Consider the following 26,973-nt stretch of genomic DNA (forward strand, 5'->3'; position numbering starts at 1 on the left):
TGCCTGCCTCCACCACCCTACTTGGCAGCGCATTCCAGGCCCCCACCACCCTCTGTGTAAAAAACATCCCTCTGATATCTGAGTTATACTTCGCCCCTCTCACCTTGAGCCCATGACCCCTCGTGATCGTCACCCCCGACCTGGGAAAAAGCTTCCCACTGTTCACCCTATCTATCCCCTTCATAATCTTGTACACCTCTATTAGATCTCCCCTCATTCTCCGTCTTTCCAGGGAGAACAACCCCAGTTTACCCAATCTCCGAGACTCAGAGACTGTCACCATTGTTTCCAGGTAGAAATACTTTGTACCTTCTTCCCAGGAATGTAATCTAAGCATTTCTAAGACTGCAGACCTGATCAGGTGCCCCTCTTCATTTACCCTAAATTTAGAACTATGATCCCAAAATATAATAATCTTTTTAAGTCACACAAGTGTTACAGTTATGAGATTTATAAGATTATTATGTTGTACAAGGAACATAGGAACAAGAATAGGCCATTCAGCCCCTTGATCCTGCACCACTATTCAATCATATCTTGGCTGATCATCTATCTCGACACCATTTCCCCCACACTATTCCCATATCCTTTGATATAATTACCATCTAGATCTCTGTCTTGAAAATAATCAATGACTGAGCTTCCACAGCCCTGGTTTAGAGCGTTCCAAAGAGTTACCATTCTCTAGCTGAAGAAACCCTTCCTCATCTCAGTCCTAAATAGCTTCCCCTTTACTCAGAGACTGTGTCCCCCGGATCTAGAGTACCCCAGCCAGGGAAAGATCCTTTCAGCATCTACCCCCTTAAGAATTTTGTAAGTTTCAAAGATATCATTTCTCATTCTTCTAAACTCTTAGAGACGACAGGTCTCGTCTCCCAAAACTCTCCTTATAGGACTGTACTGCCACCCCAGGAAGTAGTCTGGTCAACCTTTGCTGCACTCCCTTTATGACCAGCATATCCTTCCATAGGTAAGGGGGCAAAAACTGTACACAGTACTCCAGGTGCGATCTCACCAAGGTTGTATAAAATTGCAGCACGACATTTAGAACATAGAACATAGAACAGTACAGCACAGAACAGGCCCTTCGGCCCACGATGTTGTGCCGAGCTTTGTCTGAAATCCAGATCAAGCTATTTCCTCCCTATCATTCCGAAGTACTCCATGTGCCTATCCAATAGCTTCTTAAATGTTCCTAAAGTTTCTGACTCCACTATCCCTGCAGGCAGTCCATTCCACACCCCAACCACTCTCTGAGTAAAAAACCTACCTCGGACATCCTTCCTGTATCTCCCACCATGAACCCTATAGTTATGCCCCCTTGTAACCTTGTATTCAAATCCTCTTGTGACAGAGGTCATTTGCCTAATTGCTTTCTGCACCTACATGTTAGCTTTCAGTGACTTGGGAACAAGGATACCCAGATCCTTCTGGACATCTACACTTCCCAATCTCTCACCAGTTAAATATTCTGCACCTCTGTTCCTCCTCCCTAAGTGGATAACCTCACAGTTATCCACATTATATTCCATCTGCCATGTTCTCACTAAGCCTGTCCAAATCCCCTTGAAACCTCTCTGCATAATCACCCTCATAACTCACATTCCCACCTCATTTTGTGTCATCAGCAAAGTTGGAAATGTTAGACTTGGTCCCCAGATCCAAATCATTGATTTAGATTGTGAACAGTTGGAGATCCAGCACTGGTCCTTGCGGTGCCCCTGCCAAGCTGAGAATGGCCCATTTATTCCTACTCTCTGTTTACTGTCCACTAACCAATCCTCAATTCATGCCAGTACATTACCCCCATTCCCACGTGCACTAATTTTGTTCACTAATCTCCTGTGTGTGACCTTATAAAGTTTATTTATTAAGTTTATTTATTAGTCACAAGTAGAGTCATAGAGGTTTACAGCATGGAAATAGGCCCTTCGGCCCAACTTGAAGATGCCGCCTTGTTTTTAAAATCCCTAAGCTAATCCCAATTGCTCGCATTTGGCCCATTTCCCTCTATATCCATCTTACCCATGTAACTGTCTAAACACCTTTTAAAAGACAGAATTGTACTCACCTCTACTACTACCTCTGGCAGCTTGTTCCAGACACTCACCACCTTTTGTGTGAAACAATTACTCTTCTGGACACTTTTGTATCTCTCCCCTCTCATCTTAAACCTATGCCCTCTAGTTTTAGACTCCCCTGCCTTTGGGAAAAGATATTGACTATCTATCTATCTATGCCCCTCATTATTTTATAGACCTCTATAAGATCACTCCTCAGCCTTTTACGCTCCAGAGAAAAAAGTCCCAGTCTATCCAGCCTCTCCATATAACTCAAACCATCAAGTCCCGGTAGCATCCTAGTAAATCTCTTCTGCACTCTTTCCAGTTTAATAATATCCTTTCTATGACAGGGTGACCAGAACTGTACATAGTACTCCAAGTGTGGCCTTACCAATGTCTTGTACAACTTTAACAAGACATCCCAACTCCTGTATTCAATGTACTGAACAATGAAACCAAGCATGCTGAATGCCTTCTTCACCACTCTGTCCACCTGTGACTCCACTTTCAAGGAGCTATGAACATGTACCCCTAGATCTCTTTGTTCTGTAACTCTCCCCAACGCCCTACCATTAACTGAGTAAGTCCTGCCCTGGTTCAATCTACCAAAATGCATCACCTCGCATTTATCTAAATTAAACTCCATCTGCGATTCATCAGCCCACTGGCCCAATTGATCAGATCCCATTGCAATCAGAGATAACTTTCTTCATTATCCCACCAATCTTGGTGTCATCTGCAAACTTACTAACCATGCCTCCTATATTCTCATCCAAATCATTAATATAAATGACAAATAACAGTGGACCCAGCACTGATCCCTGAGGCACACCGCTGGTCACAGGTCTCCAGTTTGAAAAACAACCCTCTAAGACCACCCTCTGGCTTCTGTCAAGAAGCCAATTTTGTATCCATATAGATACCTCACCCTGGATCCCATGAGATTTAACCTTATGCAACAACTTACCATGCGGTATCTTGTCAAAGGCCTTGCTAAAGTCCATGTAGACAACATCAACTGCACTGCCCTCATCTACCTTCTTGCTTACCCCTTCAAAAAACTCAATCAAATTTGTGAGACATGATTTTTCACTCACAAAGCCATGCTGACTGTCCTTGCATCTCTAAATGCCTGTAGATCCTGTCTCTCAAAATACCTGTAGGCTTACATTAACACTGCAATGAACTTATTGTGAAAATCTGCTAGTTGCCACTCTGGCGCCTGTTCGGGTACACTGAGGGAGAATTTAGCATGGCTAATCCACCTAACCAGCATGTCTTTCAGACTGTGGGAGGAAACCGGAGCTCGGAGGAAACCCACGCAGACATGGGGAGAACGTGCAGTCTTCGCACAGAGATTGACCCAAGCCAGGAATTGAATCCAGGTTCCTGGCACTGCGGGGCAGCAGTGCTAACCACCGTGCCACCATGCTGCTTGGAAATCCAAATACACCACATCCACTGGTTCTCCCTTAATCAGTCTGCTAGTGACACCCTCAAAAAACTCCAACAGCTTTTTTAAACACGATTTTCCTTTCATAAATCCATGTTGACTCTACCCAACTTTACCATTACTTTCTAAGTGTCCAGTTATCACATCCCTTAGAATAGATTCTAGCATTTTCCGTGCTAGTGATGTCAGGCTAACAGACCTGGAGTTCTCAGTTTTCTCTCTCCCTCCTTTCTCAATTGGTGGGGTTACATTTGCTACCTTCCAATCTGCAGGCACCATTCCAAAATCTATTGAAGGTTGGAAGGTGATCACCAATGGTTCCATTATCTCTGCAGCCACCTCTTTCAAACTCTGGGATGTAAATCATCAGCTCCAGAAGAGTTATCATCTATCTATCCCATTAATTTCTCCAACACTACTTTAATTTTACTAAGCCTAATTTCTTTCAGTTCTTCAGGGCCGTTCCTCGCTCAGTTCTAATTGCTGGGAGATGTTTTGTATCTTCCACCATAAGTCTGTGTTGAGTCTGCACGTTCTCCATGTGTCTGCGTGGGTTTCATCCAGGTGCTCCGGTTTCCTCCCACACTCTAAAGATGTGCAGGTTAGGTGGATTGGCCATGCTAAATTTCCTCCTAGTGTCCCAAGATGTGCAGGTTGGATGGATTAGCCATGACAAGTGTGTGGGGTTACGGGGATAGGGCAGGGGAGTGGGCCTGGGTAAAATACTTTGTTTGAGTCAATGCAGACCCGGTGGGTGTCTTCTGCACTGTAGGGATTCTATGACTCAAAGAATACACTAGTCTGGAGGATATTGGTTGCCAGAATGCTACAGTTACATTGGGAAAGCAAAAATTATGGAAATTGGCATAATATTTTAGAAGTAAAATTCAAACTAATAGATGAGTAGCAGTGCATTCCTGCACTGTTTGGGATGCTGTCCAACCATGTGAGCAGAGTGGAAAGTTTTGTTAATTCACGGTGGCACAGTTGCACGGTGGTTAGTACAGTTGCCTCACTGCGCCAGGGGCCAGGATTCGATTCCCGGCTTTGGGTGACTGGAGTTTGCACGTTCTCCCTGTGTATGCGTGGGTTTCCTCTAGGTGTTCCGGTTTCCTCCCACTGTCCAAAGATGTGTGGGTTAGGTTGATTGGTCAGGCTAAATTGACCCTTGTGTCAGGGGGATTAGCGGGGTAAATATGTGGGGTTACCGGAATTGCGCTTGGGTGAGATTGTGGTCAGTGCAGACACGATGGGCCAAATGGCCTCCTTCTGCACTGTAGGGGTGCTATGAACTGACTCTGACATAAACAGACTCTGCTGAGATATGGGGTTGGAAGGGCACAGTAGAATGGGACAAATTGGAGGCAACCCTCAACCGTTTTTTTTCCTGGAGATAAAACTCTTTTCCAATTGTTAATCTTGTGCAGGTCTGTTGTCGGAATGCAACACTCTCAACTGAATTTACAGCCTGACATTAGGATTGATTTTTTGGAGGGGTGCAGGTTCATCAGGCTTGCCAAACCCAAAGTGTTGATCGCTTTTGTCAAGAACTGTGGCTTCCCTTTATAAGTCTGTTTTTAAAAAAAATTCTTGTGTGTGTGGAGCCGTGCTATGTTTAATTTGCGGGCCAGTCTCCATAATTAACAGCGGGAGAATTCTTCTCGCCGGCTGCCCGTGGCTAACTTTAGCGTTTAGTAGTTTGGTTCAACTTTCCCCATGTAAGTTTCAGAAAATCCCAGTCCAGTTCAGAATGTGTGCGATGCGAGTGCTGCTCGAAGCCACGCTGTCAGTTTGCCCCTGATTGTTAGTACTGTCTTGGTAAGGCAGCTTAGAAAGTTTTTTTAAAATCCCTTACTCCAATGTGCGTGCGATTTTAACTTAACCGGGGCATGGTCTGTAGAAGGGAATTACTGAATGGCCTTCACTGGGGAGGGGGCAGGAATCCGTTCCTTTAACTCCTCCTTGTCCATAAGAATTCTTTTGCATAAGTTTTTTAAAGTAATAATGGACCGTTCATGGGAGATGCGAGCATCTTAGAACTGCAGACAGTTACTCCGCATGAGGAATGTACCACTCGCTTGTGATCTTTTCGGGGGCCTCAAGAACATAGGGGTTTTGGAGGGAGAGGCTGATGTGAGCCGCCTGAAAACGCTGTGGTAGCATTCACCATTAAGTTTCAAACTGGAATGTGATATATATGAAAGTTGATATATATAGGGCAGCCCGGTGGTTGACATTGCTGCCTCACAGTGCCAGGGACCGGGGTTCCCATTCCAGCCTTGGGTGACTGTATGGAGTTTGCAAGTTCTCCCCGTGTTTGCGTGGGTTTCCTCCTACCTTCCAAAAGTGTGCAGGTTAGGTAGACAGAGCTTTGCTGAAGGGTCATTTGGACTGGAACCGTCAGCTCTTTTCTCTCCTTACAGATGCTGCCAGACCTGCTGAGATTTTCCAGCATTTTCTCTTTTGGTTTCAGATTTCAGCATCCGCAGTATGCAGCCTTCATGCAGGTTAGGTGGATTGGCCATGCTAAATTGCCCTTTAATGTCCCACGGAAGCGTAGATTAGGGGCCAAAAGAGAAAATGCTGGAAAACCTCAACAGGTCTGGCAGCATCTGTAAGGAGAGAAAAGAGCTGACCCAGTCCAGATAACGCTTTGTCAAAGCTCATTGCAGTGTTAATGTAAGCCTACTTGAAGATTTTCCAGCATTTTCTCTTTTGGTTTCAGATTCCAGCATCCGCAGTAATTTGCTTTTATTTATGTAGGTTAGATGGATTAGTGGGGTGAAGGTGGGGTTATGGGGATAGGGCCTGAGTAAAATTGCCTGTCATAGAGTCACAAACTTGATGGGCCAAATGGCTTCCTTCTGCACGGTAGGGTTTCTATGATTCTATGCTGAGAAAGGGGGGCAGGGCGAGTGCATGGGCTATGGGAAAAATCATGATGTGGAGATGCCGGCGTTGGACTGGGGTGAACACAGTAAGAGTTTTAACAACACCAGGTTAAAGTCCAACAGATTTATTTGGTAGCAAATGCCATTAGCTTTCGGAGCGCTGCTCCTTCATCAGAAAAAGATCTCCACTCACATTGTCTGTATCTTTAAGACCTGGTTGGCTGTAGAGATTCGCATTCTAATCAGTATTCTGTAACTTGATTTTGTGTCTCTGTGCCCTGTTTGAGAGCAGATTTCCACTCCATCTGACGAAGGAGCAGCGCTCCGAAAGCTAATGGCATTTGCTACCAAATAAATCTGTTGGACTTTAACCTGGTGTTGTTAAAACTCTTACCATAGGAAAAGAGCAGGGGAGTGGAGCTGGATGGCCCTTTCACAGGGATGGATGGCCCAAATGGCCTCCTTCTGTGCTGTAACTCCTCTCACTTTCTGTTGCCCAAATCTCTTCATCTTTTTTAGTTGCTTTAAACTTCATCAGGACAATTGTCCAAACGCACAATCGATTTTTACAGACCTGGGTGTTATGTTCTAGCGATAGCCAGCGTAGTTTATTAAAAAAACATTTTTACTTATTAATGTCAAAAGTAGGCTGACATTAACACTGAAGTTACTGTGAAAATCCCCAAGTCACCACATTCCCGCACCTGATCGGGTACACTGAGGGAGAATTTAGCATGGCCCATGCACCTAGCCAGCATGCCTTTTGGACTGTGGGAGGAAACCAGAGCATCCGGAGGAAACCCACGCAGACACAGGGAGAACGTGCAGACTCCGCACAGACAGTGACCCAAGCTAGGAATCGAACCCGGGTCCCTGGCGCTGTGAGGCAGCAGTGCTAACCACTGCGCCGCATCACCGTCGTTCACGCTCCCACGCAGAAATAAATTGTTTCTTACACTTCAGCGATATGTGCGTGTCTAAGAAAAAAAAGGATGCAGCCATAAAACGCGTTGGAAAAATATTTTTTTTTGCATTCATACATTTAAACACGCCTTCTTTCTCCAATGTATTACAGTTACTTTAGGCTTCAGAGAAAATTTATTATTCTGTTTTTAAGAAGTTCAAAAACGAAAGCAGCACTGAGGGAGAAAAAAACAGTCTTGTTGACCGCACGCGGCCAAATCTTTGCCCCAAGCAAAGTTTTCGTTTCATTCACTGTTAAAGTCTCGGAATGATCGGCCCGAACCGAATACAAAACGTAGCCCCAGGTCTCTCCGTACCGCCTGCAGAATGTTCCAACTCCAGGGGAGTTTGCGGACTTGGCAAAAGGCGACGCGAGGACATAAATATCTCTCTTCCAAAATATTTTGAAGTCTCTATACACAATGGTCTGTCTTTCCCTCCACGCAATCAAAGGTTGAGTGTAGTTTGAAACGCTGTATATTTTAATAATATTCGAACCAAGAGCGTTTTGGCACCTTTTTTTCCCTATGTTATAAAACTACAGTATTAAACTATTACAAAATATGCAAATAATACGGTTTAGTAAATTTACAGCTGTTTTCCGTCGAATATTATGCAAAAAAAAAATTTTTTTTTGTACAAACTACCATTTTCGTTAGGATGCGAATATTCATCCTCAAGCTTCCCATTTTTAAAAAATAAATTCTTTTCTAATAAAATTCAGTCCCGGGTGGTAACGACAAAAGCGCAAATGCTTGGATGCACAGCTGTATGTGTGTGTGTGTGTAGGCGCACGTATTTGCAACACCACAACTGGGTTTACAAAAAAACACCAAGGAAACAAAAAAAACCGTAAAAATGGGATGGTCGAAACGTTATATTTTTTTTGCAACTAGACTTTAAATTAAAATAATATATTCTCGTATTTTACACTATTTCAAATAACGAATTGTGATTCAGTTAAGCAATGAACTCTCCAAAATCTAATTTACAATTCTGTGTATAAAAATATAATTTATGGACCCCGACGAAATGTAACTTTTTTTTTCCAAAAAAAGAAAGAAAGACAGAAGACAAACCCCCCCCCCAAAGAGCGAGACACAAGAACAAGATCAACAATCCGAAGGGAAAACGTTGCAGGCGACTCTGAAATGTTCAGTGATATCAGACATATAGAAAAATATATTCTGCGCCCCTTGATTGACCACACAAAATAATTTCCTTTTTTCCCCCTGCTGGGTTCAAAGAAAGTTCACCGGGAATAAATTAGCAAAGGAGTTTTCTTAAGGCTCTCGAAGTTCTAGGTTTGTTTTTTTTTATAAAAAGCAAAATAAACAGAAGCAGACGAGATAGTAGGGAGCGGGGGAAAAGACACAATACAAATGCGAACGAAATAAATATTCCCCCTCGAAAAAGAAACACTCTGGGAGGCGGGGCGGGGTCTCTATTGAAACTCTACTTGCTTTTTTGTTGCTGTGTATGCTACTGTAAAGTCTGTTTTCCTGTATAACCTCTCCCTCCCCTGTGTAAACTATTTCAACTAGAATCCAGTGTCATTCCCAGTGGATGGAGGGCTGCGCTGTCCAAGATCCATGTGCCTATTTGATACAGGGCGCTGGAGTACCAGTGGACGCCGTTTTCCTGCACAGTACTGTTGGACATTAGTGGGTCACTGGGTGAAAATAAGGACTTGGCCGCGTAGCTCATTCGTACAGGAGCGAAAGCCCAGTGGGCCAGTGCGTGCTGCTCTACCACGGCATAGCAAGAGGCCAGGACTTGGTTGACCACGAGGGTGCCCTGGACAGTCAGTGGGGCGTAGGCGCCTGCCATCTCCTCCAAGTAAACCTTCTCCACTTGGGCGGGCCGGAGCCGGCGGCCGTCCCCGTCCTCGTCCCCGTCCGCGATGTACACCAGCTGCCCGGCTCTCACGTCGCTGGCGTACGTTGCCTTGGGCAGGGCTTGGCCGGAGCCAGTCCCCTCCGGCTCCCCGGCGAAAAGCAGGTGCGCCGCCGTCAGGGGCAGCCTCCTCCGGGGCTCCCGCGTCTCGATCACGTAGAAGACTCGCCTGGTCGCCTCCGCCCTGTCCAGGAACATGAGGAAGTCGCTGTAGACCAGCTTCCCTTCATCGTCCGCCGCCAACACCCGGTCCCCTGGCTTCAGATCTTTCACCGACTTGGTGCCACCGCTTTCCAGACTCACTCGAGCTGAACCCGGGAAGCAGCCTCCGGACTTAGCAGCGACTGAGTTCTCTGTTCGGGGAACACAAATAGAGCAGGAACAGATTCAGAATGATGTTAACTATATGATAAAAAATAACAAGCAGACATATCAAAGGGTAAATGCAAGCAGGCGATATTAATGCATGTGAAATAATGGGACACTTATAAGACCATAAGACATAGGAGCGGAAGTAAGGCCATTCGGCCCATCGAGTCCACTCCACCATTCAATCATGGTTGATTTCAACTCCATTTACCCGCTCTCTCCCCATAGCCCTTAATTTCTCGAGGAAACAAGAATTTATCAATTTATTGCAATTCTCAGCTCAATGTGTCTCTGGTGTGCACCCCAACTCACATCAACAACTTTATTCAGCATGTCCACTACCCCTCTCACCATAGAATGGGTGAGATGCAGCATAGAAAGCATCCTATCCAATTGTATCACAGCTTGGTATGGCTCCTGCTCTGACCAAGACCGCAAGAAACTACAAAGAGTTGTGAACATAGCCCAGTCCATCACACAAACAAGTCTCCCATCCATTGACTCTATCTACACTTTCCACTGCATCGGAAAAGCAGCCAGCAAAATCAAGGACCCCACACACCCTGGATATTCTCTCTTCCACCTTCTTTGGTCAGGAAAAAGATACATAAGTCTGAGGTCACGCACCAATTGATTCAAGAACAGCTTCTTCCCTGCTGCTGTCAGACTTTTGAATGGTCCTATCATATATTAAGCTAATCGTTCTCTTCACCTTATCTGTTACTGCAACATTATATTCTGCACCCTCCTTTTCTTCTCCCCTATGTACTCTATGAATGGTATGCTTGGTCTGTGCAGCGCGCAAGAAACAATACTTTTCACTGTTTACCAATACATGTGACAATAATAAATCAAATCAAGTTATTTAGGGTCCAGGAGCCACTCTGACTGCGGAGAACTGAAATGTGAGATTCCTCATTCACAGAGCTCCGGTTCAGACAGGGCTCGAAGCCAAGATGTGTTTGAAACAACAGACTTGTATTTACATAGCAGCTTCAATATTCCACTGTGGAAGCAGAATCAGACCAAAAGCAACCACGGACCCAAATAAGGAGACAGGTTAGGGCAGGTAGCCCAAAGCTTGATCACAGGGAGATGGGTAAAAAGGTGCAACAAAAACAAAAAATGCTGGAAAATCTCAGCAGGTCTGACAGCATCTGCGGAGAGAGAGTAGAGTCAATGGCTGGGATTTTACAGCCTCGGTCAAGCGAGACTGGAAGTTCCCGCTTGAGGTCAACAGAGCTTTCCGTTTTGGGACCCTCTCCTGCTCTGATTCCATGGCGGGCAAGGTGGTAGAGTTCTGGCCAATGTTTGGAGTCTGGATGACGCTTTCTTTCCTCTTAGCTCTGATGGAGGCTCATTGAGACTCGAAACGTTGGCTCTATTCCCTCTCCATAGATGCTGTCAGACCTGCTGAGATTTTCCAGCATTTTCCTGTTTTTGTTTCAGATTCCAGGACCTGCACTATTTTGCTTTTATTAAAAAGGTGACCCACGGGAGTCCCTGGTGACTTTATAAATTATCTACAAATTATTACAAATTTGACACGCCCACCCACTCGACCCTAACATGGAATAAAACACCATAAACATTTAGCCTTTGAGCGAAAGGAGCTCCTCTTGCACACTTGTATAAACAGCCTTGTGGACAAAATCTTGGCCCTGCGTCCATGGAGGGATGATTCTGATAACCACATGACTGTCATACATACCGCAATGTGGGATTAGCAGCTGAAAGGTAATTGGAGCCTAAATTTGCACTCAGCATTGTTTCGAGTGTGCCTAGGAATAAAGTAAATCATAGAATCCTTACAGTACTGAAGGAGGCCATTTGGCCCATCGAGTCTGCACCGACCACAATCCCATCTAGGCCCTATCCCCTTAACCCCACGTACTTACCCCTCTTAATCCCCCTGCCACGATGGAGCAATTTAGCATGGCCAATCAACCTAACTCGCACATCTTTGGACAAGCTTTTCCCCAGGTCGGTGGTGACGTTCACGAGGGGTCATAGGTTCAAGGTGAAGGGGGGGGGAAGTTTAACACAGATATCAGAAGGACATATTTTACACAGAGGGTGGTGGGGGCCTGGAATGCGCTGCCAGGCAAGGTGGTGGAGGCGGACACACTGGGAACGTTTAAGACTTATCTAGACAGCCATATGAACGGAGTGGGAATGGAGGGATACAAAATAATGGTCTAGTTTGGACCAGGGAGCGGCATGGGCTTGGAGGGCCGAAGGGCCTGTTCCTGTGCTGTATTGTTCTTTGTTCTTTGAAACCGGAGCACCCGGAGGAAACCCACGCAGACAGGGGGAGAATGTGCAAACTCCACACAGACAGTGACCCAAGCCAGGAATTGAACCCGGATCCCTGGCACTGTGAGGTAACAGTGCTAACCGCTGTGCTACCATGCCACACGTGGCCCTCAAAAAAATCCACTTACACTTCTTCAATAAAAAAACAAGAAATTAAACAAAATTGAGAGGGGGTGGTAGGCCCTGGCGGAGCACTGGAACTAAAACAATAATGTTAAAGGAAACTTAATCAAAATGTCATTCCTGGGATGCGCAGAAGGAATTTCAGTTTGTATGTGTGTAACTGAATTCAATATTCCAAGAACACAGCCCGAAGCTTGTCCGGAGGTAACAGGGGACGAGAGTGTAATGTTTTAAACACAACTGATGGATTGTGTAAATCTTGTTTCGTTCCAACTGAACTTCCAGCCTTTACACCTAGAGGTGCTCTTGTCCGGTTCCAGTTACAGAGCCGCAAGTCTTGCTAGTTACATTAAATCGACAGTTTAAAACGTGAAACCTGGTGTTTGAGACACTTGCTGATTTCGTTACAGACTCGGCAGCCACTCCCTCTTCTAACAGGCACTCATGATTCTTAGAAAGCGAAGATGCTGGAAATATTTAGCCAGCCAGGCAGTATCTGTGCAGAGAGAAGCGGGGTTGGCGACCCGGTTTGAACTATGTGCGAGTGAGCGGCTTTCGAATGGGTTAAATGAGGTCGATGAGGAAAGTTGCTCGAACCTGGAGCTTTAACCCTGTTTCTCTCTGACCTCCACACTTGCTGCCAGGCCGGCTGAGCATTTCCAGCATTGATCCGTAGTGTTGTGCTCTGGGAATGATCGTTGATGTCCTTGTCTGTGCTTTCTGCCTTTCATTGTTGTTATATTATCAGCGCGGATGTCTTAATCTGGAAACTGACTGGAATGAGTTACAGAATCCGCTATTCTGACAGAGAGAAATTGAACCCAACAGAGCCACGGCCATCAGGTGACAGGATAACTTATCATTTGGACAGTGTGCAGACAGTGGGAGATCGCAAGTCATCATCTCCCAGTATCCAATTTCCATGGGTCATATGTGAAAGTATCAAATCAAAGCGATTATAGTTAATACGTCAGGGATCCAGGTTCGATTCCCGGCTTGGGTCTGTGTGGAGTTTGCACATTCTCCCCGAGCTCTGGTTTCCTCCCACAGCCCAAAGATGTGCGGGTTAGGTGGACTGGCCATGGTAAATTGCCCCTACAGTCAAGGGATTAGCAGGGTAAATATGTGGGGTTATGAGAATAGGGCCTGGGTGGAATTGTGGTCAGTGCAGACTCGATGGGCCGAATGGCCTCTTTCTGTACTGTAGAGATTCTATGATTCTAGGATATCTACAGCATAGGGTTAGGAAGGTGACTTTTTTTCTCTCTCAAAGGGCCCCTCCCTCATGTGTAGAATTCCCCTCCACAGGGAGCCATTGGGTCATTGGATTGATTCATGGAATCATGCAATCCCTACAGGAGGCCATTCGGCCCGTCGAGCCCGCACTGACCCACCTTTTTAAAAAATCTCACCTATTCCCATAACCCCATGTATTTACCCTGCTAATCCCCTAACCCACACATTTTAGGAGACCAAGGGGCAATTTAGCATGGCCAATCCACCTAACCTGTACATCTGTGGCAGGAAACAGGAGCACCCGGAGGAAACCCACACAGACACAGGGAGAACATGCAAACTCCACGCAGACAGTCACCCAAGGCTGGAATCGAACCCGGGTCTCTGGTGCTGTGAGGCAGCGGTGCTAACCACTGTGCCACCATGCCACTGTGCTGTCCTTCGAGGCTGAGTTGGGCAGATTTCTGATTGGGCAGAGTGGCAAGGGGGGGTCATGGGTTTTGGGAGGCAGACAGGAAAGTGGAGGTGAAACTACAACCATATCAGCCATGATCTTACTGAATAGTGAAATAAAGTTTAAGTTTTATTTATTCGTGTCACAAGTAGGCTTCCATTGACACTGCAATGAAGTTACTTGAAAATCCCCTAGTCGCCACACCCTGCTGCCTGTTCGGGTACACTGAGGGAGAGTTTAGCAATGCACCTAACCAGCATGTATTTTGGACTGTGGGAGGAAAACGGAGAACCCGGAGGAAACCCATGCAAACACGGGGGAAACGTGCAGACAGTCTGAAAGACGTGCTGGTTAGGTACATTCGCCATGCTAAATTCTCCCTCAGTGTACCCGAATAGGCACCAGAGTGTGGTGACTAGGGATTTTCACAGTAACTTCATTGCAGTGTTAATGTAAGCCTACTTGTGACTAATAAATAAAGAAACTTAAATATAAAGCATTAAAGGGCGCTTGTTTTATCTTGTGAAGATAGAACATAAAAGGGAACACAAGAGATGGATAATGAGATATTGAGCAAGTCACACCAGAGGCAGGCAGAGGGCAGCCTTCACTAAATAACCAATGTAAGGATTACATTTTTTTATTTTGTCCATACTTAAAGACGACCTCATGATCACCTAGGTGGTTAGGATTCACTGGCCAAGGCCAAACTGCGGAGGGGCGGGGGGTGTGGGTGTGGGGGGGGGGGGGGGGGGGGGGGGGGGGGGCGGGTGGATACAAAGTGCCAGAGCAGTGGGATTAAACCTCATTTAAAAAAGCAAAACACAAAATAGCTAGGATGTGGAAACCTGGATAAAAAAAGCAGGAAAGATGACTGGAAATATTCAGCAGGTCTGGCAGCATCAGTGGAGAGAGAAAAAGATTACAGATTGGGGTAATAAACACTCATCACCTAAAATGTGAAAGTTGAGCCCAGTGAAATGGGTATCTGAGGTTACATAAAAATCTCAAAACCAGGGCATTAACACCAGGGAAGTGTTAATGTACATGGAGCATTCCATACTGAAGGAAGCTAAACACATAGCTGAATGTATATATAGTGGTTATTGGTTATATAGTTAGCACTGCTGCCTCACAGCACCAGGGACCTGGGTTCAATTCCTGGCTTCGGTCACTGTCTGTGCAGAGTCTGCATGTTCTCTCCGTGTCTGCGTGGGTTTCCTCCCACAGTCCGAAAGAGGTGCTGGTTAGATGCATTGGCCATGCTAAAATTCTCTCTCAGTGTACCCAAACAGGCGCCAGAATGTGGCGACAGTAACTTCGTAGCAGTGTGAATGTAAGCCTACTGGTGACACTAATAAACTTTATATAGGTATATATCTACTCCTGTGACTATATAAACAGTTGTGATAGAGTTAGATAGATGGATGGTTCCGGATTATTTAGTAAGAAGATGAATGGACAGCAATGAACAAATAGTTTGAAGCAACGATTTGAAGATATTTCTAGTTTGCATTGATCAAACCGCAGAGACAAAATATCCCCCTTGTGAAAGAGCCTAGTTTCCTCATTGCTTGGTACTTCAAATGTTTCATTTAAGGATCTTTTTGCACTCATTTCCTTTCTGTGCCCACTGTTTTCTCTCTGAGGGATCTTCAATCTATGTCCACTAACTTCAGAACTAAATCCAGTGGATAGATAGGAGGTCCGGGTCATGGTTAAATAATTAAAAAATATATATCATAATTAATACTTAATAGCATTAATAGGGTGGCACGGTGGCACAGTGGTCAGAACTGCTGCCTCACAGCGCCAGGGACCTGGGTTTGATTCCCAGCTTGGGTCACTGTTTGTGCGGAGTCTGCACGTTCTCCCCGTGTCTGTGTGGGTTTCCACCGGGCGCTCCTGTTTCCTCCCACAGTCGTGCTGATTATGTGCATTGGCCATGCTAAATTCTCCCTCAGTGTACCCGAACAGGCGCCGGAGTGTGGCGACCAGGGGATTTTCACAGTAACTTCATTGCAGTGTTAATGTAAGCCTACTTGTGACACTAATAAATAAACTTCACTTCTTCCGAGTAAACCATTCGAGTGCAAAAATCTGAGTTATTCTCCTTGAAATGTTTCTCATCCAGACGGGACATTCACACCGCTGTATGGGGGTTTGCAAACTTGGAGGAAGTTGAGCTGCCAATACCGTCCCTTTCTCTCTCTCACACACACAGCAGCCGGGATTAACACCCTCTTCCCTCAGTCACCCCGTCACGGCGATCAAAACAGAGATGGCCAGGTTAATGAGAATCAGAGCGCTATTTTCATTAGCAAAAACCATCTGCTAACACCCGGCGGTGGCGCTTTTTGCCAAACAACAGCTCCTCAGAAAGCTACTCTGTTTAATTGGCGAGAAAGAGCCGCAAATTACATTTTATGGATTTGTTAACGACTTTCTCGCCTCGCTTTAATGGGGGAACTGGACGAATTGGCAGCGGCTTTGTCACAGGTTGTATGCAAGCAAACACGAAGGAAAGTGTGTGTGTGGGTGGGTGGTGACAGGGGTGAGGGGCTGTGGACCACTCCGAGCGACCTGTGTGGGGGGGGGGGGCTGAAGGGTGGGGGGGGGGGGGGGGGGAGGGGAGACAGGGGGAGTGTGAAATAGAAACGGCTTGTCGCTGTGGTGTTGTGGCTGGGGAGTGGGCTCCAACTCGGGAGGAACGCGGTCCGGCCTCATTGAAATCCAATCAGAAAACAAAAGGAGGCCGTATTGTCTCTGGGATTCAGCTAATGGAGGAGATGTCGCTGGAAGAGAAGACACTTCCACTCTCTTTCCCAGCTCCTGTTTGTTCAGGTGCGGGAGCTCCCACCCCCTTATGTGTGTATATGTGTATGTGTCAATTCACACATACACTACACGCCAGAATGCAGCCTGTATTTGCACAGGCAGAAACACTGTCCCTTTTCCTTGGCTACTTCAAGATGTGTATTTGAATTTTAAATGACCGAGTGTGGCTTTAGATGCTGACTGCAGCCCATCATCAGTTCTCTCAGTGTTCGTCCTGACAATGATTCAGGGGGTTTGAGATATCTCGGCTTTGCATTCCTGTCCCTGGGATCATACTTTCAGCAAATAGAGATGGAGAAAGAGAATCTTCCTCGCCTGGCATTTCCCCCCTCCAAGCCCTTTGCAGACAGCATTTAATCTTCTCATATGATTCACTGACATGAAATGATGGCGGAACAAACGGATGGGAGCCTGAGCTAACAGCATTCTCCAATAGTCCGGCCAAATCCATTTGGTACCGTCACACGACCCACATGACATCGACTCAAATGAGTCTGGAGGCTTCAGTGTGTTTGGAATTTTAAATTTTAGATTTGCCCCTCTCCCATTTAAAGACTGAAAACGAAGGTTGGATTACACTAGATGAGCCTTCGCTGAGTTTCTTATCTGTAATTCAAGATTTTTTTTGTTGTTGGTTGGCAAGGGAAGGGAAATTCTTCATTAAGACAGTGTGTGGCGTTGCAAGTACGGTGAATGAGCGGCTGTAGTTTTCTATAGGCGAGAGCAATCCCAGACCCACTGGTGTATATCTGTGTATATATGTCTGTATGTGTATGTGCATGTATGTCTGTATGCGTGTCTGTATGTGTGTGCATATATGTGTGTCTGTATATGTGTGTCTGTGTATATGTGTGTGTGTGTATATATGTGTGTGTCTGTATGTGTGTATATATGTGTCTGTGTGTGTGTATGTGTGTGTCTGTATATGTGTCTGTGTGTCTATGTCTGTATGTGTGTGTGTCTGTATGTGCGTGTATAAATGTGTGTCTATATGTGTCTGCTTGTGTATATGTGTGTGTCTGGATGTGTGTGCATGTGTCTGAATGTATGTATGTGTGTGTGCTATTAAAGCATCATCTCAGTGATCACAATTGTACCAATTCCCGTGAGTCGTTCACGGACGTGGAAATGATAGAACAATTAAAGTAAGCCCTTCAGCCCACCGACTCTCTGCAAGAGCAACTTAGCTAGTCTCAATCTATTGAATATTCTTGTGAACCCAATGACGTTTGGGAACTTGCCCATCTTGAGGTAGGGGAGGAAGAACGCTGGCGTTGTGGTAATCTCACTGGGCTGGTAATCCAAAGGGCCAGAACTAATGCTCTGGGGACGTGGGTTCAAATCCCAGCATGGCATTCAAATTCAGTGAAAAGAAACCTGATCGCATTAATGGTGACCGTGACACCATTGTCTTTTAGCACAAGAAACCCACCTGTGTTCAGTAATGAAACCTACCATCTTTACCTGGTCTGGTCCTACATGTGACTCCAGACCCAAAGCAATGTGGCTGACTCTTAACTGCCCCTCTGAGATGTCCGAGCAAGCCACTCGGTTCAAGGTGGAATTAGGGGGTGGGGAAAAAAGTGCTGGCTCAGCCAGTGACTCTCACATCACACGAAAGAATGAAGAAAACTACAAAGCCTACAGAATCTGAACCACTTGTGGAAAAAAATAGTGAGAGATCAAGACACAGATAGATGGAGGGAGATAGATGGAGGGATTGGTAAATAGGGAATGGCAGATGACAAGCGGGCTTTAGTTTGACTACACGAATGCAAGTCCGAATAAAAATCATCAATTATCCCCAACATTAGGAAGAGATTGGGCAAAGTGCAATAAAAAACCTCCCTCCCAACCCACACAGTTTGGCAGGGAATCGCAAGTGTTAACTTTGTCTAAAATGGGAGTTACCTGTTCTATTTAAACCCAAGGTGGGTGCATTCACAGTTTCTCTGTGAAGGTACATACAGTTCTATAAAACTCTGCACTCGGTGCCCCAAAGGATGCCAGTGTTATTGGTTTGTGCAAACGAGTGTGTTGTTGGGGGGGGCGGGGGGGGGGTGGTTTCTTGGGAAGAGTGCGATTATCGCCCTGGACTGTTAATTACCATCAGTGTTAATCAAAACACGCGTTACCGCACATCCAGAGTGGCCAGTTAAAAATAAACTGGGATCCTACTGATTTCCATCTTTATTTCAAACTGCGGTTCATGATTTACTGGCTCTTGCGATTATATTTATTCAGCATTCGCGGCACCTTTTCCTACTTGAACTCTTCTGAAGTATTTTTTAATGACAGATCTATCGCTGGGTGAGACAGTGTGAGTGTGAGTCGCGTACGTGACCAGTGCTGTGGAGTTTTTTTAAAAAAAAGTATCTTTAGAGACTGGGGGAAGAATAAGTTTAAAGTGACCAAGTCATGATGTGTCAGAGACACAGACATTGCATTTCGGATATTAATCTAAAAAGGTGCCCAGAGCCTCGGAATATAACGGTTAAATCCAAATCATTGAACGACTGGTTAACGGGCAAGGATTATATAACTTAGTTGAAGTGTTCTAGTTATAAGTTGCTAGTTAGAACTGATGCGAGATCTACTTTATCTAAGACTACCTAACCCACGCTAATCTGGTCATAGAATCATAGAATCCCCACAGTCCGTAAGGAGGCCATTCGACCCATCGAGCCTGCACCGACAACAATCCCGTCCAGGCCCTATCCCCATAACCCCATGTATTAACCTAACAGGAAGGGGTAATTTAGCATGGCCAATGTGCCTAACCAGCACGTCCTTCGGACTGTGGGAGGAAGCCGGAGCACCCGGAGGAAACCCACGCAGACACGGGGAGAACGTGCAGACTCTGCACAAACAGTGACCCAAGCTGGGAATCGAACCCATGTCCCTGGCGCTGTGAGGCAGCGGTGCTAACTTTTGTACCACCGTGTCACCCAAGGTATGGTAGTCAAGGTGACCAAGGAGAGACGATCCAAACCCTTCTTCTGGGAGAGAGGAGAGAGAAGAGGGATCTTTGGCTTACATTAACTCCAATGTGACAGCAGCGCTAATGTAACTGTGGGCCCTCTGTGGCTTGATCTGATATCAGGGTCAATCAGGTCTCAATTGCCTCGGGACTCAGTTGACTAGTGACCTTGTTGGTAAGTATTAAGAGGGGTACACTTGTTCATGTCAATTGAGATTCCACCGACCCGGCACCTACTTATCTCCCTCCACTCCTCCAGAGCTCTATCAAAGAGACTGCTCACAACTAAACAAATAGGGGGAAGCATTATAAATAAAATGCAACCTCAGCCAGACCTTGTGCACGGCTCAACCTTGGTGGGTTTCAAACTACTCAAGTTTTCCCTGAGTTTTGCTGTACTTACGGGGGACCCTCCAAAAGCACCTCCCCCCCCCCACCCACCCATCACCCATTTTATCCCTGCAGCACAATGGTTAGCACTGCTGCCTCACAGCGCCAGGGACCTGGTTTCGATTCCGGCCTTGGCTGACTGTGTGGAGTTTGCACATTCTCCCCGTGTCTGTGTGGGTTTCCTCTGGGTGCTACGACTTCCTCCCACAGTTCGATAGATGTGCGGGTTAGGTGGATTGGCCATGATAAATTGACCATTAGTGTCAGGGGGACTAGCAGGGTAAATGCATGGGGCTATGGGGATAGGGCCTGGGTGGGATTGTTGTCGGTGCAGGCTCGATGGGCCGAATGGCCTCCTTCTGTGCCGTATGGATTCTGTAATTCCCCCGAAGACAGGCAACAACTATTGGTGTGGATTGCTTGCTGGTTTGGTCCGGAGATTTTGTGATTAACCAAAATAGAAAGGATTATGAAGGTGAGACAATGATTCTCGCCTCTTTTAAGAGAACATCCTCATTCATTGCACTTTGGGCTTACATCCTCCCCACCCATCAAATTAATGACCCGCATTATTTATTACAAGATCAGTGAAACTCCTCTGTAATGTTCCCGAGCCTCCACCCTGCCAAGGAGTGACAGGAAGCGTTGGCTGGCGCCTGAGGTGCCTTCAGACTGAAAGTGTGTGCTGCAGATATGAAATATGATCAGGTTCATCATACCAGTCTGCCGGCTGGTGAGAAGGGCGTACCGATTTCTTTAAAGCGCTCCCTCACCTGCTTTGACCGAACAGTGAATGTGGGCCTTGGATTCGTAATAGACCCAGTCGAAGCCCGCCTCCACGGCCAGCCTGGCCAACATGCCGTACTTGCTCCTGTCGCGGTCCGAGGTGGTGATGTCCACGGCCCTGCCCTCGTAGTGTAGGGATTCCTCGGAGTGGTGCCCGTCTTCATCCCAGCCCTCTGTCACCCTCAGCTTCACCCCGGGCCATTGGTTCATGACTGAGATGGCCAGGGAGTTTAACTTATCTTTACACCTCTGCCAAGAATGGACAGAAAGAAGAAAGAGAGAAAAAAATCAATTAAGTGTGCCAATCCCAATTGGTTGATTTTTGTTAATGAAGCATTTGACCATTCCGGTAACACACTCGCTATCTGCTATTGATTTAAATATTGGCTAATTACATGCACCCATGAACACAGAAACACATAAAACTAGAAGCAGGAGGAGGCCATTCGGCTCTTCGAACCTGCCCCACCGTTCAATGCGGTGGCACAGTGGTTAGCACTGCTGCCTCACAGCGCCAGGGACCCGGGTTCGATTCCCGGCTTGGATCACTGTCTGTGTGGCGTTTGCACGTTCCCCCCGTGTCTGCGTGGGCTTCCTCCGGGTGCTCTAGTTTCCTCCCACACTCCGAAGACTGCTGGTTAGGTGCATTGACTATGCTAAATTCTCCCTCAGTGTACGAACAGGTGCTGGAGTGTAGCGACTAGGGATTTTCACAGTAACTTTATTGCAGTGTTAATTTAAGCCTACTTCTGACTGATAAATAAACTTTATTTTGGTCGTGGCTGATCATCGAATTCAATATCCTGATAGAATCTCTACTGATTCCCCCCTTCCCCTCATATCCCCTGATCCCTTTAGCCCCAAGAGCAAGACCCAATTTCTTCGTGAACACTTGTAGACAGATGACAGGATCACAGGAAAGGAGATTCGGAGCCTCCAGCTTATCACTGCTAAGGTGGAGGGCTTTCCTTAGAGTCATAGAGTAATTGAGGTTTACAGCATGGAAACAGGCCCTTCAGCCCAACTTGTCCATGCCGCCCTTTTTTTAACCACTAAGCTAGTCCCAGTTGCCCGCGTTTGGCCCATATCCCTCTATACCCATCTTATCAATGTAACTATCTAAACGCTTTTTAAAAGACAAAATTGTATCCACCTCTGCTACTGCCTCTGGCAGCTTGTTCCAGACACTCACCACCCTCTGTGTGAAACAATTGCCCCTCTGGACCCTTTTGTATCTCTCCCCTCTCATCTTAAACCTATGCCCTCTAGTTTTAGACTCCCCTACCTTTGGGAAAAGATGTTGACTATCTAGCTGATCTGTGCCCCTCACGTCAAGGTTAACGCAGAGGAGCAGTGATCTGGCCTTTTCAATGACTCAACTTGCTGCTCTCAATAAAGACCTTACCCTGAGTCTATTCGACTTATCTGAGCCCTCCTTTCCTGGGCTAAGGACGTGCAGGACCCCCTCCCCAACTCCCTGTTGAATGCACGTGATTTTTAAGGACAAAAATGGTTCACATTTCTCCTGATCGGGGTAACAGCGACCCTCGCGGGCTGGGAGAATGGGGGTTCACAGATATTACCGCTGCTGCCACTGGGAGCACTGCCTTCCAACCTCGTACGCCCGTGGCAATTATTATCCCACAGACAAACGGGTGGCTCGGGGGTCCTGTTACATTTCATTGCAGTTCTCGGCTAAATCGATGCGGTGAAAGGTATAGAGAGGGAGAGAGGTGGGACTGGAATGTCAGCCGCGGAACTGCTCTCTGAACTCTGAGGATTCGGCACTGGGATGTCTGGCTCTCCCCTCAACTGTCCACAGAAACTATCCCGAAGTGTGAAATTTAACACATCCCGGATCACATAGACTCTTTTCAGAGGGAGAGTTGGAGGGAGGTGGGGAGGGGCTACACTAACAGAAAGAGAATCTTGTCGCTGACATTTGTCCTTGCGTAAGAGGTGAGCAAGGCCAGGCGGAGGGAATCTTCACCGCCAACTCTGTGTATGGTGCATAGGGAGAGTGCAGCATGTCCGCATGTGCAAAGAGGCTGTGATTCTCCCCCACTGGGAGCCCAGGCAAAAGCTGGCGAGCGCACACTGGCTGATAAATGAATGGCCGCATCAGCTCTGCAGCGAACAGCAGCCAAGCCGAAGGGAGGATAAAGTAGTTTGGCGATCTTTTCTTCACGGAGACATATCAGTGCATACATGGTCAGTCTGCGAAATATCCTCTCCACCACCACCACACATACACACACAGTAAGTATTTACACGGCCATACACAATGCCCGCACATATACACGCAATACGTATGTACATGGCGATACACAATTCCTGCACATACACACACACGATGTATGTATATGGCTGTACACAATTCCTGCACATAAACACGCACAGTATCTAAGTACATAGCCATGCACAACGTCTGCACACACACAGAATGTATGTACATGGCCATACACAATGTCCCCACATATATACACAGTATGTATGAAAATGGCCATACACAATGCCCACACAAATACACACAGTATGTGCATGGCCATGCACCAAACCCGCACATATACACAGTATGTATGTACGTGGCCATATACAATATCCATACATATACACACACAGTATGTATGTACATGGCCATATACAATGCCCGCACATATACACACAGTATGTATTTACATGGCCATCTATAATGCCCACACACATACACACACAGCATGTATGTACACGGTCATATACAATGCCGGCACATATACACACACAGTATTTATGTACATGGCCACATACAATGCTCGCATATACACACACAGCATGTATGTACACGGCCATATACAATGCCAGCATATATACACACAGCATGTATGTACACGGCCATATACAATGCCAGCATATATACACACACAGCATGTATGTACATGGCCATATACAATGCTCGCACATATTCACACTTCACACACAGTATGTATGTACATGCACACATATACACACAGCACAGCTGGGACTTAGAGACCATCCGATCTGCGCACCTAGAAGGTTTCTTCGCATTTTCAGCCAATGTCCCTCCCAGCCTGTGCCACTCGCTGCGATATCACTTTAAACAGCTTCCACTGCACCAGCTCGCCAGTGCGCACACGCAGGGCTGTGTGACCGAGCCCCCCACATCCCGAATGGTTTCCTCCGAACAGACAGCCCCCTCTGGGGAAATGCAGGGAGCGGGCAGGACTGGCTTTGAGGACATGTTGAGCACCGCGGCCCCTTTAACAGGAGCGGCGGCATCTGGAGCTGTTGGCAGCGGCGTGTAGGGGATACATTGTCGGTGCACAGGCGCGGCACCAACAACCAGATATTTCTGCATTGAGAAGGCGCCGCATCCATTCTGGCAAACCTGACCAGCCGGCAGTATAAATACATCAGCATTGATTCTGTGGCCGGGCAGAGCTTCTGAAACCCCGAAACCCCAGCATTAATCCCCAATCACCCTGACATTGGGAAATGAATTGAGGAAGAGAGAAAGAGCTTCCTGTCAATGCAAACAGCCCGCTGGGATAGTTAGAGGCAAAAAAAAGAGAGGGCCATTTGTTAACCCCTCTCTCCAACACACAGACCCACCGCCAAATCGATTATTGTCGAGTCCCTTCCCCCCACCCACCCTTTACTAGCCCATGTACCCAACCCAGCCCCAAAGTGTAAAAGGATGTTGTAAACACATCCCTCCCCAAGCTCACCCCCTCGTCAGTCCCTGAGCACAGGTTGGGTCTGGGCTGCCGGTTTGATGTGGAAAGGGTTGGGATTGGGGGAGGGGGGGGGGGGTGCTGGTCGGGAAGGACGATAACTGCAGGAATACCGTTGAACTTGACATCCAGAAAGCTGCGGGAGGGGAAACATTGCGGGAAAATAGCCCAGTGTGGCGTTGCTGCTGCCCTCCGGGCTCCCTCAGCAAATCCACACACAAACACACACACAAGGTCAGAAGTTCAAACGCTCCTCGCTAATGCAGCAACCGTGTAGAGAGGTTGTCTATTCCCAGGGATGTGTCCCCCTCCCCTCTCTCTCTCTCTCTGTGTGTGTGTGTGTGTATGTGTGCTGTGTACATTCGCCTCTCCTCCCAGGGCAGACAGAGCAGCAACACATTAGAACTGATTCGAGTGGGGATAGGAAATCCCACAGGTCGGCAGTCTGCTATTTCTACACCAGAGCAATTTTATTGTTCCCACACCAACCCCCCCCCCCCCTCCCAACAACTCCCCCCCCCATCCCCCCAACCCGCGCCTCCCTTTTTTTTATTCCTTTAAGTATTCCCAAAGGCACAGAACTGGACGATCTCCACTGGTTTTAGATATTGAGTAGAAATCTGAAATAATCCCCCCCGGCCGGTCCTGATCGATTCCAGAAGAGGAGGTGAGGCTGAATTATCAGTGTGTGTGTGAGAGAGACTTGACTCAGTTGTGCCGGCTCTGGTGATATTCGAGCGGCGGCCAGTGATCTGGGACGTACAGGGATCCTGCCTGCCTGCAGTTTGAAGCCAGCCTCTCGCTCTGGGAAAGCCACAAAAAAAAGATTGGGGGTTTTCTTTATTTTTTTGGGATGAGGAACACTCCACGCGCCGATTGTAAACATTCAGCCACTCTAACCAACCGCTTAAAAGGGTAACATCTTGGGGGGGAAAGAAGAATAATGTTCAACCTCGGTCTTTATTCCTCCGCGTGCGAGCATGGAATGAGATCCATCCGTCTATTGACACACAGAGATGGGGAGATATGTGTCTGCGTGTTTAAATCCTAATAATGAGTTTTGGTGGGTCCCACCACATGAGAGGTAAGCGCGTCATGCCGCCTTATGGAGAGGAACTTTCCATGACCTCTGATTACCTGAACATTGCAATTTTAGAAATGGTGGCCAAACTTTTCCTGCCAGACATTGAGGGGAGGTGAATAGTCCTAAACACGGGAACGCACAAGACAAACACCGTCACTTGTGTCCCCCCCGCAACCTTAAAGGAATATCGACTCAAGAACGCCGCGGAACGCGGTGAAATGTTGATACTCAGACTGCAAAAGACAGGGGGGTGAGAGAGAGAGAGACAGTCGGGTCGATTCTACCCGCCCTCCTCTCTCTCTCTCCTATATTTAGAAAAGGCAGCCTCATTAAGTCATCCCAGCTCAAGTCTGCGAGGTTCAGAAGCTATTTTTAATTGGAAAGGCACAGAAAGAGAGAGAGAGAGAGAGGGGATTAAAGGACACCAGGCTGGAGGCTCGCAGCAATACAAGTGTCGCACGGTCAGCATTCACGGTGCCCACCCTGCCCACTCGTTAAAGTCCAGAGCAGTGACTGGTTAGTGCGGACACCTCCCCAAAGCCCAGATTCAAGGTGCATTGCATGCCGCCAGCGGAACGGGGGGTGGAAATAAAGGCTTAACATTTAAAAAAAGGGTTTAGAGAGATGTACAAAGTTTTCCCCTAAACACACCCACCTCCCCCCCGCCCCCCTCCGACCCTTTCTCAGCCGCACAGCCCAATACTGGGAACAAATATCATCTGTGATGTGACCCCCCCCCCCCCCCCGTACCTGTGTCATCAGCCTGTCGGCTCCAGTATTCTCCTCATCCTTAAAAATAATGTCCGGATTGTAATTTGGAGTCAATTCTTTGAACCTCTCCGAGTTCCGGGTAATCTTGCCCTCGTATCTGCCACTTGCCCCCAGCGTCTTTTCGGCCACATTGGGGATATACTGCTTGTAGGCCAGGGGGGTCAGTTTTCTTGGGTGCCTCCTTCTCCCGTAGCCTCTGCCCGGCCCGCAAGCCCTGGCGGGCGAGGCGAGGGAATAGCATATCAATCCCACCAGCACAATTCTTGTCAGCATCGCGTCCCGCCGAATCCAATGGCTGGAGGGCAGAGGAGGTTTTGGTGGGGGGGGGGGGGGGGTTAGTTCTGTGTGTGTGTGTCTCTCTCTCTCTCGCTGCCCTCTTTGCTGCCTTCTCCTATCTTCCTCTCAGCTCCTCACTTGTCCTCCGGTCCCCTCCTGAGGCAGGTGCTGAACTGGCAAGCTTCAGATCTGCGGTAACGGTCACACATCGGAGTTGGGAGCCTTGGAGAGCAGGGGTGGGGTGGAGGGGGGGGGGGGGGGAGGATTTTCTCTGTCTCTGTTTAAAAAAAAAATGAAAATAAAAAAAAAGGAAGGCAGAATGCAGCTTAAAGGATACGGAGGCTGGAGACGCT

General features: G+C 47.1%; 1 protein-coding gene across 1 annotated transcript; it reads right to left on the minus strand.

Annotated features, from left to right (window-relative positions):
• Nucleotides 1-7,413: 7,413 nt before the first annotated feature.
• Nucleotides 7,414-26,831, minus strand: shha (sonic hedgehog signaling molecule a). The gene is made up of 3 exons (XM_078227662.1): nucleotides 26,324-26,831; nucleotides 20,746-21,007; nucleotides 7,414-9,619 (listed from the first exon to the last, which is right to left on the minus strand). The coding sequence occupies exons 1-3, from the start codon at nucleotides 26,615-26,617 to the stop codon at nucleotides 8,907-8,909; spliced, it is 1,269 nt and encodes a 422-aa protein (XP_078083788.1). The 5' UTR covers nucleotides 26,618-26,831; the 3' UTR covers nucleotides 7,414-8,906.
• Nucleotides 26,832-26,973: the final 142 nt, after the last annotated feature.

The sequence above is a fragment of the Mustelus asterias genome, chromosome 2 (assembly GCF_964213995.1).
Source record: "Mustelus asterias chromosome 2, sMusAst1.hap1.1, whole genome shotgun sequence".
In the NCBI taxonomy this organism is placed as follows: Eukaryota; Metazoa; Chordata; class Chondrichthyes; order Carcharhiniformes; family Triakidae; genus Mustelus; species Mustelus asterias.

What these genes read in the sequence shown, in the direction of transcription:
- shha (XM_078227662.1), bottom strand. Translation starts at nt 26,617, where the DNA reads ATGCTGACAAGAATTGTGCTGGTGGGATTGATATGCTATTCCCTCGCC. An exon ending in CCGACAGGCTGATGACACAG is followed by an intron (nt 21,008 to 26,323) that starts GTACGGGGGGGG and finishes CATTCTTGGCAG; the next exon opens with AGGTGTAAAGATAAGTTAAA. An exon ending in TCACTGTTCGGTCAAAGCAG is followed by an intron (nt 9,620 to 20,745) that starts GTGAGGGAGCGC and finishes TTCCCCGAACAG; the next exon opens with AGAACTCAGTCGCTGCTAAG.